The sequence below is a fragment of the Daucus carota genome, chromosome 4, assembly GCF_001625215.2.
Source record: "Daucus carota subsp. sativus chromosome 4, DH1 v3.0, whole genome shotgun sequence".
NCBI classification, from domain to species: domain Eukaryota; kingdom Viridiplantae; phylum Streptophyta; class Magnoliopsida; order Apiales; family Apiaceae; genus Daucus; species Daucus carota.
In genome coordinates this window covers 27,196,116-27,213,130 of record NC_030384.2, presented here as the reverse complement: position 1 = coordinate 27,213,130, position 17,015 = coordinate 27,196,116, and the positions used below count along the sequence as shown (strand labels likewise).

Genomic DNA, 17,015 nt, shown 5'->3' with positions numbered 1-17,015 from the left:
AAAAAAATTCCTTCCCCGTCACCGTTTCAAAGTAAACACTATTTTCACATTTTACTCATAAACGTAAATTGATTAGTTATTTATTGTTAAAAGTAGAATAATATAATATAAATGATAAGTAACTTATAATTTATAAGTTATTAAAATATTTGGATGATGTGACTTATAAATTATTTAATTATTTGAATAGTTTTATCTAGAATTTAAAGAGGTAAAGTGACACTACAAAAAATATTGAAAATGAGTAAAAATAGCAAGCAAAACTAGTTTTCTCACAAACAGGTCAGGATTAAAGAGACCTGACTTCTACAATGTTAAAAGTTCTTTTCTTTCTTTTTTCTATATTCAAGGTTAAAAGGTTCTCAAAAAAATATTTGTCAAAAGATAAATCTCGTTATGCTATTTTTCTTTATAAAAAACGTCTCTTTTATATTATATATTTCAATTTTAAGTAAATATTTTTTATCACCCGGAAGGGGAGCGTACGGCAACCGACAACCCCCACTACTGACTACACAATGAGTCGATGACAATATAAATGGCTCAGATTATTCGGTGCTCTTTTATCTTTATCTGTGTAGCATGTCGCGCAACACCCGTTAACTCCGCATTAATATGATAAATTTCTACGAATTTGTTTTTAGCTTTCTATCAAAAGGCTTCACTAATAAAGTTCTTTGATTGCTTATATTCAAGACAAATTTTTTTACCTTTTAAATGTGGGACTTAAATTGACACTCACTCGATGGATGATACTCATTTTACACTTTCCAATTCGTGTGATGGCATTCATTAACTTTCAACTTACTAATTATTTTATTTATTAATTTTTGCGTATGCAAATAACAACATTATCTTCGATGAGCTCATGTTATGCTCAATTGTTCCGAGAAGTGAAATCTGTGATCAAACCACATTTGAGATGCCTAGCCAGATTCCTCATTTGAGCATTTTTGTCTTGCTTACTCTCTTTTGCTACTCTGTTACAGCAATATCTTAGTTATTGTGTGATTGTGATTTGTGACCAAATGACTTCTAAATCATTTACAAACATGAGTGTATCGTCTTTGCTGATGACTTCTAAATCTCTCTGACATCTCAAACTAATTTGCTCACTCTGTGGCCATTTTTGGTTAGAGCATAAATTGGACGCGGCGTGCTTTTTGTGTGTGTGTGGGCGCGCGCGTTTTTTATTTCATTTAAATGTTGCAGCTATATTCGAATTTACCAGTCATGCTCTTTGTTGCTTCCTCTGCTCGTCTTAAGTTTGCTCATTTTGTGCAATCTGAAATGGATTGGTAACTAGTTGCTTAGCTTTGAGCAGAATCAGATGCTCTTATTGATTATAAATAAGGCTCAGTCCGAGAAAGAAGACTGCAACATATTTCTCTGTTATAAACGTGATTAGAATTAAAAATTACGAAAATAATAAAGTTGCTGCAATGTACAACCGAAGAACTGAGGAATCACATAATACAAATACAAGCCACCACATAAACTCATACTTTTGATATACACAATGTGTATACATATCACACAATTAACAGGAGACAAATAGAAAGAAAAGGAAGGGGTTACAAATGGACTAATTATGCACTCAGTTAACAAATGATAAACTGCAGAATAAATAAAATTACATTCAAAAAAGGAAAAAAAAAAAAAAAAAAAGTCGTGCTTTGAGAAATTGAGTAATTTGCATGCATCTTAAAGATCTACATCGCAGTAGCTTCTGTCGAATCCCTTAGATGATGAAGTGTGCAGCATTACTCCTTTACATGTTACCTTCATTGTCCTCCGGCTCGATTTCCATTTTCCCACCCTGTATCGAATTCTTGACTTCACCTTAACTTCAAACTCAATCTCCCCTGAAGATTTCTCAAGTCTGAGGTCTTTAGAGTCTTCATGATTTAACGACGCATTTCTTGCAAGAAGGCTCACCCCTAGACGTGTCACGTTTTGATGAGGCTGAAAAAATGGACTGACAGAATTAAAGGCCACCTTCTGATCATTGTAGTATACTGATACTTCGACTTTGTCATTGTATATCTTGACCTTTTTGTTTGGATTATAGGCTCTGATGGCGAAATAGAAGTTGGCGTCGAGGTGGTCATTGGTTAAGTTAAAACCATGGATTGAGCCATCTTCTATTGTGTAGACAAGGCGTTTTGGCTTAATTACAAGCCAAATTATGAGCACGGCTAGGGCAACGATGATTATCAGGGCTAGCAGGACAATGGCTATGGTTCTTAGGAGTTTCGAGTGCCTTGGCCCTGCTGCAGCGTGTTGCGGATGTGGTGCTGTATTGGCCATTGCAGATGGTGGTGGTTATGGTAATGTTGTAGTATGGTTGTGGATGTAATTTGGATATATTTTTCGAGTTTTATAGAGATCGATAAAGTTGGAGAATGTTTGTCATGAGAAGCAACTACATTCTTTAGGCTACACAATATTCTTTGTATGTTAATGTGTGAAAATTATAGTTAAGAATCTTTGTTTAGGCTCTTTTGTGTTTGTTTATTATCTGGCACACCTTTTACTTTCGGATTGCTTGTCTGAAACTCCAGTTCAATTCCTAAACTATGTGAACTTGAATCTTTGATGTTCTGTTTTTGCACAAAAGTTGAAGGTTGAAATGAAGAACAACTATTCAATATTGATTCTTGCTTGAGGCTCAGGGTGTGCCAAAACCACATTTTAAGTTGAGAATCAGAGAGTTGTGGACTTGTAGAATAGTAGGTTTGATCATTGGTTACTTGTGTCAATTGCAAGCACTCCATTAAAAATTTAAAATACTCCATTTATCTACAGAGATGAAGTTATTGTATATTTATGACCAAGTTATTGGAAGAAAGAGCATAAAATCCATTATTGTTTATTCTGAAATTGACCTTTAGCAAAAATCTGTGAGAAGTGAAGGGAAAAAAAATTAAAAGTGCATATATTTATATAGATTTGTGCTCTATATTGAACAAGTTTTACACGGAGAATGAGGAGAATAGTTGTTTAATATATTATTTAAAAAGTGTACAATAAATATTTGGCCTATTTTCTACATTTTTTATACAGTATTACTGTACATTATCATGCCTTTTTGCAGAAGTTCTGAGCTATTACCCAGCTGCAAACACTACTCGACTAGGACGCCCGTGTGTTTATGCTACATTATTGATAAAGTCGAACACAGTTTTAAATATGTGTATATTTTTTATTTAAATTATATATTTCAAAATATTATACCTATCAAAATTTAAAATAATAATATGTTTGTCGATGGAGGGATCTGGTTATCAAAAAATTTGAGGTTTATAATCGAAATCAACAATAATGATTGTGATTTGTTGATGGGAGCATGTGTAAATTGGTTGTATGGTCTAGGGGTGAACAAAAAATCGATTAACCCGTCAAACCGACTCAAACCGCCCCTTATTTCGGCCGATCAAATCGAACCGTTCGAAACCCAAAAATAATTGGGTTTGAATTTTATAAACCCGGATAAATTAGATTGGGTAAGGGTTTTTAAATTATTAATCTCCACCCAACGTGACCTAACCCGTTTAGATTAGTCTAATTCAATATTAAATTTATAGCAGTCCAACGTAACTCAACTCATAAACCTTTAACCTAAATCACATATCTAGTTTCTACGTTTTGTATTCACTAAATTAGGGATGGATATATGATATACTATTAATTACAATTCTTATTAAAAAAAAAAAAAAAAGAACAAGTTCAACTAGTTACATTTGCAATTTGGTGCTATATCATGGTTACGGTTATTTTCATAATGTCTTCAATTTCATTCCTCTAACAAGAACCCGGTCTGTAAAAAGCTTAATTATCCACAATTATCTAAGCCATGCTCAAAATTTTAGAATTATATCAGCCATACCTAAAGACAGAGTAACAAGTTAAACTTTTAATACAAGAAGCAGTGCTACTACTTTGCTAGAAACCTGGACTAACTTCTGTAATACCACATATATTCAATGACAAGGCAGTATGCATTCTTGATAATCTTGTGCTGTTTGAATTTTTATTTTGACCAAATAAAACCCGATAAACCCAACTCTACCCAACTCAACCCGACGTATGAATTATAGGGTTAGATTGGTAATATTTTTAAGGGTTAACGAGTTCGAACTTTTATAAACCGACTATACAACAAGTAAGTCTTATCTAGATGTATGATCATTTTGAATCCTTAATGAGGATATCTATTAAAGTACATGATCAAAGTATGTGATCCTCTTCAAATAATCCCTAAGAAATTTCAATATTTCACGTGATCTTCTTAAGTCCTTATTATCAAAATAACATGGTAGTTAACATAATTGGATATTGAAATATATCTTCATGTCACGAAACTCGTGAAAAGCGTACAAATATTTTCTTTAACATTCTCTAAGGACTGATGATATTCTTATATAAATCTTATATAGAACATAATTACACATATTTTCTTTAACACTCAGGTGATATTTTCAGTTGTCTTGTTATATAATTATTTTTATCATTTTATTGTGGAGCCATAGACATAAGTAGTAAAGAGTTTACCCGGACTTAAGCGCAGGGTAATTTTAAGAAAAAAGTTTAGTAGTTATATATATTATGTAATTTATGTGTTAAGGAAGCTCAAGTCCAATATCAACTGAGTCCAGCCCATCAATATAATCAAGTAGATACAGAATATAGAATAGAGAATGTTCAATATAATCAAATAGATATAGAATATAGAATAGAGAATGTTGATTAACCGGTGGTGTTTTCATTTTTTTTCCGATTCCTAGCATGAATGCAATGCAGCGTTGAGTATATTTTTTTAGATCTTAGCACCTGAGGTGTTTCGACATGAGTGGGTATATTTTTCTTCGTTATTAACTTGTAAAGCCCATCCCAATCCAAATTTCTGATTCCGTCCTGTGTGGAGCCCTCTAACAACGGCCCCTTCTTTCATATACTAGCCAAAGATAATTGTTTTTTTTTATTTGTCCAACATGTCTATAACATTAGAGTCATAATGTAATAATTCAGTGTACTAATATATTATCAAGTTTGGAATATATATATATATATATATATATATATATATATATATATATATATATATATTAAAAATTGGTATTTATTTTCGAATAAATACAAATACTTTAAAAATAGATACCAATACTCTCCAAAAATATATATTAAAATTATTTAAATATACACTCTCTATATTCTTAAAATAATAATTTTGTTTTGATTTGGTCAAGTTGGCCGAAATTTGATCAACAGTTACACATATTATAAAATTATTTTTTTTGAAAATTATACAATTAAAATTTCTCCGATTTACTTTAAATATATATATATTTTCATTTTAATTATAAGATAATAATTTCATATTTACAATCAAAATTTGGTCTATTAAAAATGTGTTAAATGAGATTATAACTTCAAAATTGAGTGTATTCATTTTTAATAAGAAAAGTATTATTTATTTATTTATTAAAAAATTAGGAGGAAGTTTTGCAACGTTTAATTAACGTTTGCTTATACCAAAAATGTCATATCTCACGGGTGATATGACATTATATAAGAATGATTGAAGACGACGTATTAGAGTAGTTGAGACTAGGTCTCGGGGCTCACAGAGATTATAAAGGTTATGGTGTATGTTTTGAGGGAGGGTTCAACTAAGTCATTACCAGATGCATTAGCGCCAATCAAAAATGTTTGGGTAAGTCACATGTGAAGAAGGCCATGGGCTATGGTATTATATTTTTATTATAGCACACACTATTTTATTTGTTGTGCATTAAGCAGGGGGTCTTCACGGAAACAGACTCTCTATTTTAAAGGTAAGAGCAAGGCTACGTACATCTTACCCTACTCAGACCCCGCTCTAAGCAGAGCATACTGAGTATTGGTTTGGTTTTATACCAAAAAGCCAATTTCCCCGTACCTAAAATTCAAAATTTGAAATAAACCCAACCGCTCGCTCTTTTTTATTTCCAGTTTTACCCCGTTCCTTAAACTTATCATTTCATTTTTCGCCGCACACCACACTCCATATCTGCTTCATTTCTCGCCCAAATCACCGCTTCATAGCCTCCTATTTAAACCCTGAGCTATATTAATTCTCTCCATATAAATTTAATTCGACTAATTTTAGATCGAATTCAAAAACTGAAGGATGGGTCAGATCCAGTATTCTGAGAAGTACTTTGATGACACCAATGAGTACAGGTCTTCAATTATTTCCCGTTATTTGTATTATTTTGTGATTTTTAATTCTGTTAATTTGTATTATTTGTGTGTTGTTATTATGTGTTGTGCGTGTTTGTGTATATGTAGGCATGTTGTTCTTCCTCCAGAAGTTGCTAAGTTACTCCCCAAGAATCGCCTTCTTTCGGAGGTTCGTTCTTGTGTTTTCGATTTCTTATTAGGGGTTTACTGTATTTTCCTGGCTGTTAATTTTATCGGAATTAGTGAATACGGATATTGCTTCGTAAAAATTGTTTAATAGACTGATGTTGCCTAAATTAAAATTACGACTTTAAGAAAATATTTTAGTGAATTGAAGTTCGTGTAAAATGTATCAAGAGTTAGATTTAGGTTTACTTGTAATTGGTAACCATGAGTAACGACTGTTAACTAACTTAATGTAGATTGAGATTGCTTACTACTATATGTTTAGTTTTTGCGATACACCAAACGCAAAAGCTTAATAATGAAGCGCACACTCTTTTTTCCTGTTTTCACAGTATAATACCAGTATGATAGAAAGTTAAAAAAAAGACTATAACATCTATAGAAGCTGTGGAAATATGAACCTTTTACAGTGGAATAGATTAACAAGACTAGAACCTGCAGACAACAATTGGATTCAGAAAAAAAAAAAACCCTTCATATACTAGAACAGAGATATGCCGTCATGAAAAATATGTATTAAGCTATACCCCCAAACTTACTTGAGGAATCCGTTCTCGCGAACCCGTGGGCTCTCCATTTAGGTAGCTTCCCGATTTTTCATGGAAACTGTATAGAGCATGTAGTTGTGTGGCATTTTGTTTCGAGATTCTTTCATCTAGCTGTGCCGGGAGCTAAAACAATTTAAAGTTCAAAATCCTCAACTAAAACTGATAATATATATGACTAAGGCAGCTTGAAAGATAGTAGCAGGACAGGATCTCACGTACTTCCTAATTTCCTCAATGTCTCAGTCTTGATCCCATTTGTACTTGTCCAACTTCAGAGCGGCCTCTTATGTATTAGGTTTCTCTAAAAGTCTTTTTGTATAATCATGGATGAATCCGTAAATGGATGGGCTCTTTTTGCTGGCTCCAAATGTAAACATGCCAAACTTCCTCATAAAGTAATATGATTTGACTGTGCTCTTGAGCAGCTCAAATGAATGTTCGTGAGCCTAACTTGCATTGAAGCTCAAAGAGGTATCTGTAAGACAGCATTTTTATTGGAATAAAGTAATAAACAACAAATGTGGCAAAAAAAATTAAAAATTAAAATGTACAGTACAGAAAAGCATAATAGTTGCTACTTTTCCCCACCAAAGGTTTTTTAATTAATATGCCTAATGTTATCAGTGATCATGATCAGTGAACCACTGCACCTGACATCTGAATCTGAAATTCAGAAAGAAGATTGTGGAATCTCTGTTCAATTTGCTGGAAAAATGGCTGTTACTTCAACACAATAAAAAATTTGTATTATCTATTCTACCTACACAATAAATATCTTGCAACATGTTTTTGTTACATTCTATTAATTTTTTAAGGTGTTATCACTAATAGTAGTCCTTGGTGTAAGTGATGAGATTCAGACGTGCACAGATATTTAGATGAAGACTTCGTGTTGCTGTTACTAATCAAGAACAGTCTACCCCACGAACCTCTGGCAGATGCTGAATCAGACCCATTCTGATGCATCCAGTAGGAATTGAACCTACGAATTAGCATCCATTTAGCAGCACCTTAGCATGACATAGCCATAAAGTTAGATAAATGTACAATAATGCAAGGATAAATTAAGTGCATGACATACTTTCAACGTATTAGGGTTTTTTTGGGTGTGTGGTGGTGGTGGGGGGTGGGGTGGGGTAAAATATTTGGGCTTGTGAAATATAGCTGTATTTACATATATTTGATATAGATTATTAGATATGCTTCCTGTTATACCTCGCCAATTTTGATGACTCAGCAGCCTATTTCTCAGAATCGAAAGCTTTAGTTTGAGTGACTTTGAATGAGGGGTGGGCAGGGTTTTATAAGTTTTGGGGTCTGATTTGATTGCTTCTGCAGTGGTCCAAAAACTTGTGCTATCCATTTCTTTGGGGGGGGGGGGGGGGGGGGGGGTAAAAGATTTGAGCTTATGAACTATGCCCGTATATACATATGAATGTTATAGATATGCTTCTCGTATTGATTAGTTGATGTGGTTATGATAATATGGTTAACATAATACCAGATTTGATCATGGGGTTTTTTGTGACTTTAAATATTGATTGAGATAAAAGATAATAGTGGAAATATGTTAGAATTCTTTTGATTACCCATGTACTGAATCATATATATGCATAATTATGTGGTGTTTTATATGATAAAAAATTCAATTTGTAATATCTTGTTTCTTTTTAAAAATGTGAAATCCTCCAAAATATTTATCAACAGAATGAGTGGCGTGCAATTGGTGTGCAGCAGAGCAGAGGTTGGGTTCATTATGCAATTCATCGGCCGGAGCCGCACATCATGCTCTTTAGGAGGCCATTGAACTATCAACAGCAGCAGGATGCCGCGGCTCAGTAAGCTGTGATGATCAAGTGAAACTGATGAACTTCTCATCAGTATTTAGTTGTCTATCATTTCATATCTTCTGAAAATGAAATATTCGTCACAGGGAAAACTTATTTTGTAGTCTATATTTTACGATGATAATCGTTTTAGATAATCATCACTGCTTGGTAATCAACTGTTTGTTCCTCAATTCTGAACTAAGTGGTAATGCATCATTTGTTCGCTTGAACTTAGTGCACATGGTTGTGCGAGGCCAATGTACATTTTTCTGTTTGTCCTTTTCAATTGCTAAAGGTCTGTTATATCATATTTGTCTTCTGGTTTATAATTAAATTTTGCACACCCATTGCATATGGTTTCATGTTCTTTGGCAATTGTGCAGAAAAAAATTGAAAGGATGTATCTGCGCCTCTGGTGGCAAATTGCATATACCTGAAAAAACTATGATGATTTTATCCAATTAAGCAAACTTATGTTGGATGATTTGTTTGTGTTCTAATATTCATGTAATGTTAATTCTCTTATTTTAGTTTTACATAAATTGGATAAATTGTGATATCTCAAAGTCACCAAGAGCCTCGTTGGAGCATTGGATCATGTCCACTTACTATAGTTATCACTGTTATTATAGTAATTTTGGTATTTCAATAATTAGTTGAAACCGGTTCCTAGTATTATTCTAAACTAAATCTTACCTATTATCAAAATTACGTGCTAAATATATACAATATTATTATTTTTAATCTTTTGTGAGGTATGAATTATAATTTCATAGAAAAATTTCTATATTTACATACAGATGCATTTATCTTTTGTTCTACATTTTGATATAGAATGTAATATAACATACAATCAAACGTCGATTATATTTTTTACGTGATATTATTGATAAAGGTTAGAGGTATAAAGTTGCTGAAGAAACAAATACAAATGACACATACCATTATTTTATTTGATATAATTTAAAGAAAGATGAATTCATATATTTTGGTTGATCTCACGAATTAAATCATTAAAAATAAGTGATAAAATTCAAAGGAAGTGACAACAAGTATGGAGTAAAAAGGAATTATTGAGAGCTGGTAAGTTAGACTTTGGTTAAAACAGCAGCACAAACTATTTCGAATTTCTGGATGAGTCTATTTCTAATACCGATTTGTGATGAGATTGAACCAAAAAGAATGCTTTTTTTTTTTATGGAGAAATGGTGTTGCGGGAAGAGATGTCAAGTGGATTACATGGACGCGGTTATATGTGTCAAAGGAGTTCAATGGTTTGGGTTTGAAACAGCTGAAAACAATTCAATATGACAAAGCTGGCTAAACAGAGCTGACGCCTTCTAACAGAAGCTAATCCACAAATCAGCGCAGTTATGAAAACTAGGTATCCTCCTCGAACAGGCTTACTAGATGCGGATTTGGGTAATCATCCTAGTTATGTTTGGCGGGGAGTTTTTTTTATATTGGAAATAATTAAATCTGGAGCTCGTCAAAGAATTGGCAATGGTGAGAATACTTTGGTGTGGCGTGATCCTTGGCTACCAGATGTAGCAAATGGATATGTTAGAACGACTACTTCTGATCTTTAAAGTAACATAAAGGTTAGTAGTTTAATGACAGATGATGGGAGGGATAGGGATGTTAAGGTTATAGAGGACCTACTGAAAACTAGAGATTGTGAGCTGATCAAGCGCATTTCTCTGTCCAAACACATTTATGTAGATTCTTGGTATTGGTTATTGAATGATAAAGGAGATTTTACGGTTAAGAGCTGCTATAAAACCTACAAGGGGAGAGTGCAGATGACTACACGAGACTGTGGAAAAAGGCTTGGGCATTGAAACTACCCAGTAAAGTGACACACCTGATCTGGATATTATCTAGGGATTGCGTACTTACTAATGCAGCACTATTCACGAGGTATGTAAATGCTGAAGCCATGTTCATGGTGTCATTGTGCAGCTGAAACAGGTGTACATGTTATGTTTCTATGCAAATTTGCTAAGACAATGTGGCGTGCAGTGGGATTAGATAAGCTAGTGTCCTGTGTTGAACAGGAGAATCCAAAAGTAGTTGTTGAACGGGTGTTTAAGCAAGATTCAAGGGAGCAGTGTGTGGAGGTGGCTATGTTATGCTGGAGTTTATGGCATAGAAGGAACCGATGAGTTTGGGATCCTGCAAATGGCTCTGTCTTTGGTGTCATAAATTCGGCTAATTGCTTACTGCAAGCATGGACAGAAGCTCAGGCGGGGGAAGAAAGCAGGAGAATTAGAGGAGAAACTGGGGATCGTGTTTGGTCTCACCATCGAGTGACTAGCTAAAAAATAACGTGGATGCAGCGGTGTTTATGAATGGGGGGGATTGGAGTTGCAACTGTGATCCGAGGTGATCGGGGAGGTTTTGTTGCAGCCCGTGCTTAATTTGAGGATACCCCCGTGAGGTTGTGGTGATTGAAACGGATTCTTACGCTTTGACTAATGCGCGTATAGAAGTCCAGGAAGATCATTGTTTGATATAATTGTGATAGATTGTATTGAGTTAAGTAAGCATATGAGTCTAGTGCTATTTAGTTTCGCTTATCGTTTTGCGAAGCTCATGTGCTCACACAAGTTACTTGTTCGATGTCGTGGAGTGGTGTGTCACTCCACCTAATTTCCTTGTTCATGTTTTGGATTTGGATTAAATCTTTTAATGCAAAAAATCATGCAAAACAGTCAATCATAGATGCCGTATCATTTTATAACAAATTTTATACCCAATCAAAATACTTCTATTACTCTTCCGAAAAACGAGCGATATAAATTAGATATAAAAAAAAATAATAACACTTATCATATTTTATAGAGAATAGAGGATAATATGGGTTACCTTACTTAAGTCTCATACACAGTCGGGGAGAGATGATGAAGTAACGATATTTAAACTGCAGTAATTACCTGCAATAACAGAAAATTAGCATTGTGAGAAAAGTAGAAGATAATTATTATTATAGTATAATTAGGTGGGAATTATGTACTTGTATGTAGAAACAGAAAAAGACAATGTCTAAGAGGGAGAGGATGGTTTTTGTCTCACATGAACTCCGCACATCTCCACCGTCACTTCTCCTGAACCGACTGCTTTTTCCCAAAACTGATATAACGAGCTTTGAAATGAAATGGTAATTCTATCTCCACCTTCTAGTGAGATGAAGTTTTTGCTTAAGCATCCTACCGTGGACTGTAGTATGCCCACTTGATCACGAGGTACATCCATGTGATAGTTTTTGGTTATACCCTGTGTTTCATTGCTAATAACAGCTCTAATGTAACTTCGCGGGTCATCGATGTTTATAATTTTGTAAACAAACCAGAGTGCCAGACCGGAGTAAGTCTCTTCCAAAATTGGTGGGAAATGAAAAGAGAGTGTACATCCATTGCATTGATACTTAAACCATTCAGGTATCTCCTTGTTTGGGATATTAGCTGTAATTGGGGCCTGCAAGGGAAAGAGATTAATTAGGGAGAGATAGAGAGACCCTAAGTCATCTCTCTTTCACACACAAACATACGGAGAGAGAGGGAGAGAGACCTGAAGTAATCTCTCTTCTAAACAAACTGATTTCACACTGCTGCAATCAACAACACGTAAATTTCTCAATTCCTTCGGCAATGAAATATCTGGTGGATTCTGTAGGCTCTTGCACTCAGAAACAACCAAGCGGTCAAGATGAGGAGGAAGTAAGGGGAGTACTTGAAGGCTGATGCATCTCCTTATCTCTAATCTCTTTAATTGTTTATAGCCGGATAAATCGGGCAGTTGTTCCAGTGTAGTAGAATCTTGTACCCGTAAATCTTCTATATACAGAGGTAGTTCTGGAAGGGATGACCCTAAATTTTTACATTCAAATCTCTCTAGGTTGAGAAGCTTTGAAAGACTAAATGGTTTGGTTGAAGAGAATCCATGGCCCTCATCACTGAGAGATAATTCTTTCAAACAAGAAAGACTTGGAATTACCGGCAGCCATAATTCTGTAGTACATGCTGTTAAACATTGTAACCTCATATTCTTAGCCGTGTCGGGCAAGTTGATTATACCGCTGCCCTCAAGGTGTAATGATACAAGCGATGTAAGACTTCCGATGCTATCAGGCAGCCATGTAAGCCTCCTGCAGCAACCCAATTTTAAACGTTTTAAGCTACCCAGTTGTCCAATCGAATCAGGTAGTTTTTCGATCGCGGTGTAGTGAGCATCAAGCTCTTCTAAGCATGGTAGCTTCCCAATATCCTCAGGCAGTCGCTTCAGTTTTGAACAGTATCCCAAATTTATTTCTTTAAGCAACTTCAACTTCCCTATCCCATCTGGAAGTTTTATAAGGTTTTTGCAGCTCCACAAAATCATGTAAACCAAATTATTCAGGCATACAAACGAGTCAGGCAGTTCTTCCAGTGCAGTATCACATGCTTCAAACCGCTCTAAGCCTTCCAAATCTCCAAATTGCTCAGGTAACTTGGTAAAGTTCTTGCAACCGCTCAAGTACAACCCAACCAATTCTTTCATTTGAGTGATTGAATCAGGCAGTTTCTCAATTCCTGTATAACGTGCAGAGAGCTTCTTTAGAGCTTTCATATCACCCAACAGCTCCGGCAATCGTTTCACATTGCGACAACCGTCCATATATAAACAGCTCAAGTTAGTTAACTGTGTGATAGGCTCAGGCAACCGTGTCAAATTCACGCAAGAACTCACATCCAAATAATCCAATTTGGTTAACTGTCCAATTGTCTCGGGCAATTCTATCAACTGTTTGCAGCCGTTCAAATCCAAATGCTTTAAATTACCCAACTCTCCAATTGTTGGATGAACTTTTTGCAAGCTTGTACAACCATGAAACCACAACTTCTCGACCTTTTTTGCATTTCCAAAATTAGGAGTAGCTTTCAGGCGCCTTGACCAGCTGACGTTTAAAATCTTCAAGTTTACGAGAGACTGTTTCAAACAACATACAAGTACAATGTATACAACTTTTTAGTGCACGGCCTCAAAATTTAAGTACATCTCTAAACATATATAAAATTAATTATGCATCACCTCGCGGTTACACTTTTTTGTTATTGGGAAATGCATAGAAATTTATTCTCTTACCATGGCCCCTTTCCACAGTGTGGTGAGTTCACTGTTTGGCATTTCAAGAGAGACAAGTAGCTGTGGACGTAGATCGGAAGGTAAACACCTCCCCGGACAATAATCCCATCGAATGCACCTTAGTTTGTGAAATATATTTTTGAAACTTCCATGCATGTAGCAAGGACCAATTATCTCAAGTAATCTCAACTTCGACAGCTTTTCAAATATTTCAACGTTCAATTGTCTGTTTGTAGCTGTGGTTAGATCCAAAATAAGAGCTTCAATCTTATCCAATTCCTAGTATGAGATTAAAAAACCAAAGATAAGCTGAACTTAAATAGAAACATATATAATTAGAAAAAAACTATCATGCAAACCATTAAAAAACCATATGTCTGAGGGTCAGAACCGATTTGTATGTTTTGTTTGTATGGACGATATATACAAAAAAAAACAGCATAAATATGTAATATAGGGAAATTGAATCAATGTACTATATATCAGTTAGTTACCTTTAAAGCCTGCAGAGCTTTGCATGGATTTTCTTCACCCAAGGTTAAGTGTCTGCACTTTCCATGTTCCGATTCTTCACGAATAACTACCATTCCCATGTCTTGAATAAGATTATGCATCCGAAACTTATTCTCTTCATCAATGGCTAGTAGACATCTTTCCTCTAGAATCGGCACTCCTGTGTCTGGAAAAAAATCACAAGAATCGAATATCTGGACAGCTTCATCTTTGTCCTTTCCAACAAAAAAGAATACAGTGTAAAGAAAAATTGCCTTCTCCACATCACCTAATTCATCATAGGTTAGACGAAGAACTTTGTGTATGTCCATGTCTGGAATTTGTCGAAGTTTTCTAAGTTGACCTTTCCAGAATGACACAGAAGTCCTCCCGCATAAAGATGAACCCAACACTTTAAGAGCTAATGGAAGACCTCCGGCATAACTTGAAAATTCAATTGCCAGCTCTCTCAAAACTTTAGTGGCCATTGTTTTTCCAAAGGCGTGATAGCTAAAGAGATTCACTGAGTCTTCTTGTCCCAATTTCTTCAACTCGTATATATCCACGCCTGACATGTGCGCTCCCAATTTAGTTAGCATGTTTTTATCTCTTGTGGTAACCATAATTCTACTTCCAGCTGAAAACGAGTTGCAAAGCCTGACTAGCAACTCCCAGTAGATTGACTCATCCAAATCATCCAAAACCATAAGAACTTTCTTAGAACATAGGATTCCCTTCAATCGTTTGATACCCCTTGCAACATCCGGAACATTATATTCCTTCTTGCCACCAAGTTTGATCAAGAGTTTCTCAATTACATCAAGTAGCGGAATACCACCTTTTGAATTTGGTTTTATGTCTTCAACAAAACAGCTTATATCAAATTCTTGGGAATATTTGTCAAAGAAATTTTGGGCAGCGGTTGTTTTCCCAATTCCGCCCATCCCCCATATCCCGAGGGCAAGGACTTCATTTGACTGCATTCTCATTCTTTTATATATCTCTTCTACTGCTGCATCCATCCCAAAGAGATGTTCATTATGGTGGGATAGATTTGGAGATGCTTGGTTTGCCACTTGAGCCACAATCTTGTGAACAATGGAAGATTCTTCCCTGTTTTTTCAATCAACGACAGAAAGGATAATTATATTGTTACATGCATAATATCCTGAAAAGCAAATATTGTTTTTTCAGGTGGCCACTTGTAGAAGATGTTTCCTATAATATTGTTGTATGCTTAAATCCCGAAACACCCTTTGTTCTGTTTGTATAACACAATCGAAAAGTTAATTCTTTTTTTTCCATAGGTCTTACAATTTAAATTACCCAGAACTCAATTTGCAGTAGAAGATTACAAGTTATATTGTGTTATTAGGTATGAAGCTGAGTCATTCAAATGCTCTGTAGAGAGATATCTTGAATATCGCTATGGATGCATTGTTTTGTAGTTCTTTTCATGGAAGTAATCTGTTAAATAATAGGGCTCGTTGCGTAGTGTAGTAAATCAGTCATTACAATTAGTACTAGTACTTAGTGAATAAAACTAATGACTTACTCATCTGTAGCCTCTTTTAGATGGTGACCTGACATATCAGCAATTTCGACAAGAGCAGATATCCACTTCTCCACAATCTCCGACTTGTAACGCTTATTATGCTTTTCAATAGCTTCTCCAAAACTGCCTTTCTGATAACGCACGTCTGAGGGCTCAACATACCAAAACACGGGAATTACCAACTGACCATTTGTTTTCTTGCAATCAAGGATATCTAAGAGCTCATCAAGGCACCATGCCGAAGAAGCATAGTTCTTTGAGATAACAACGATAGAAACTGCAGAGTCGCGGATTGCTGCAGGTAATGCCGATGAAATTTCTTCGCCCTTTTGAAGTTCAAGATTATCCTTAAAGGTTTCAATTCCTGCGTTATGCAAAGCAGTGTAAAGATGAGAAACAATGTTTCTGCGAGTGTCTGTACCACGAAAACTCAAGAAGACATCCCATTTAGGATACCAAGAAGAAGAAGCAGGGGAAATTAATTGGTTATCTGGGGTAGCCATAGAAGAGGAAGAATGTTTTAGCAGATATCAAAGGAATTGTTGTGAATATGGATAGAGTTTTACTAGCTATCTGGTTTTAAAGTTGTCTTCAAAGTGCAAGGTCAAATTTTCACACCTAAAACTTCACAGAAACTTCACTGAAACTTCGTCAACCAAACCTGTTCATATGAAGAATACTTCTCTTCACACCGGGGAACTTTAGTGCTTTCTGGTCTTCGCATCATGAGGTCCATATCTTTTTTACCCTATATTATTAGAATAACATGTGAAGTTTGAAAAAAAAACCAACAGAAAAGATATTGGGGGTGTTTGGCACGAGCCTCGGCTTCTGAATTATAAGTTATAAGCACTTATTTGTACCGTTTGTGTAGAAGTCAAGAAATACTTAAAAAAAACTACGATTACTAGCTTTTGTCTCACGGCTTCTGCTTATTTCCCAAACACTTTTATAACTTATAAGCCTTAACTTGCTTCTAACTTCTACTCCACTTTTTTACGTTAAGCAATAAGCACTTATTTTAAACTCACCCAAACGGCCCTATTATATCAAATT

At 35.0% G+C, this 17,015-nt stretch overlaps 3 protein-coding genes across 6 annotated transcripts; 1 reads left to right on the top strand and 2 right to left on the bottom strand.

Moving 5' to 3' along the window:
- Window positions 1-1,478: 1,478 nt before the first annotated feature.
- LOC108217842 (uncharacterized protein At1g08160) lies at window positions 1,479-2,369 on the bottom strand. Its single transcript, XM_017390731.2, has one exon. It carries the CDS (start codon window positions 2,308-2,310, stop codon window positions 1,705-1,707), a length of 606 nt encoding a protein of 201 aa, XP_017246220.1. The 5' UTR covers window positions 2,311-2,369; the 3' UTR covers window positions 1,479-1,704.
- Window positions 2,370-5,999: 3,630 nt separating this feature from the next.
- On the top strand, window positions 6,000-9,096 carry LOC108218560 (cyclin-dependent kinases regulatory subunit 1). Its single transcript, XM_017391546.2, has 3 exons — window positions 6,000-6,225; window positions 6,334-6,394; window positions 8,667-9,096. Exons 1-3 carry the CDS (start codon window positions 6,173-6,175, stop codon window positions 8,799-8,801), a joined length of 249 nt encoding a protein of 82 aa, XP_017247035.1. The 5' UTR covers window positions 6,000-6,172; the 3' UTR covers window positions 8,802-9,096.
- Window positions 6,759-16,691, bottom strand: LOC108218559 (disease resistance protein RPV1-like). 4 transcript variants are annotated; one of them, XM_064092678.1, is made up of 8 exons: window positions 15,960-16,691; window positions 14,407-15,517; window positions 13,913-14,191; window positions 12,359-13,756; window positions 11,864-12,265; window positions 11,657-11,724; window positions 7,179-7,969; window positions 6,759-7,082 (listed from the first exon to the last, which is right to left on the bottom strand). In XM_064092678.1, the coding sequence occupies exons 1-6, from the start codon at window positions 16,460-16,462 to the stop codon at window positions 11,707-11,709; spliced, it is 3,711 nt and encodes a 1,236-aa protein (XP_063948748.1). In that variant the 5' UTR covers window positions 16,463-16,691; the 3' UTR covers window positions 6,759-7,082; window positions 7,179-7,969; window positions 11,657-11,706. The 4 variants fall into 4 exon arrangements, with proteins under 4 accessions (XP_063948748.1, XP_063948745.1, XP_063948744.1 ...); XM_064092675.1 differs by having other exon boundaries at window positions 6,759-7,434; window positions 7,889-7,969; XM_064092674.1 differs by having other exon boundaries at window positions 6,759-7,969.
- Window positions 16,692-17,015: the final 324 nt, after the last annotated feature.

Bases quoted from the DNA above. Each gene is read 5' to 3' on its own strand.
- LOC108217842 (XM_017390731.2), bottom strand. From the start codon at position 2,310: ATGGCCAATACAGCACCACATCCGCAACACGCTGCAGCAGGGCCAAGG.
- LOC108218560 (XM_017391546.2), top strand. From the start codon at position 6,173: ATGGGTCAGATCCAGTATTCTGAGAAGTACTTTGATGACACCAATGAG. The intron at 6,226-6,333 runs GTCTTCAATTAT...GTGTATATGTAG, and splicing joins GATGACACCAATGAGTACAG to GCATGTTGTTCTTCCTCCAG. The intron at 6,395-8,666 runs GTTCGTTCTTGT...ATTTATCAACAG, and splicing joins AGAATCGCCTTCTTTCGGAG to AATGAGTGGCGTGCAATTGG.
- LOC108218559 (XM_064092674.1), bottom strand. From the start codon at position 16,462: ATGGCTACCCCAGATAACCAATTAATTTCCCCTGCTTCTTCTTCTTGG. The intron at 15,518-15,959 runs GTAAGTCATTAG...TTGAAAAAACAG, and splicing joins CTAAAAGAGGCTACAGATGA to GGAAGAATCTTCCATTGTTC. The intron at 12,266-12,358 runs GTCTCTCTCCCT...TTTCCCTTGCAG, and splicing joins TAGAAGAGAGATTACTTCAG to GCCCCAATTACAGCTAATAT.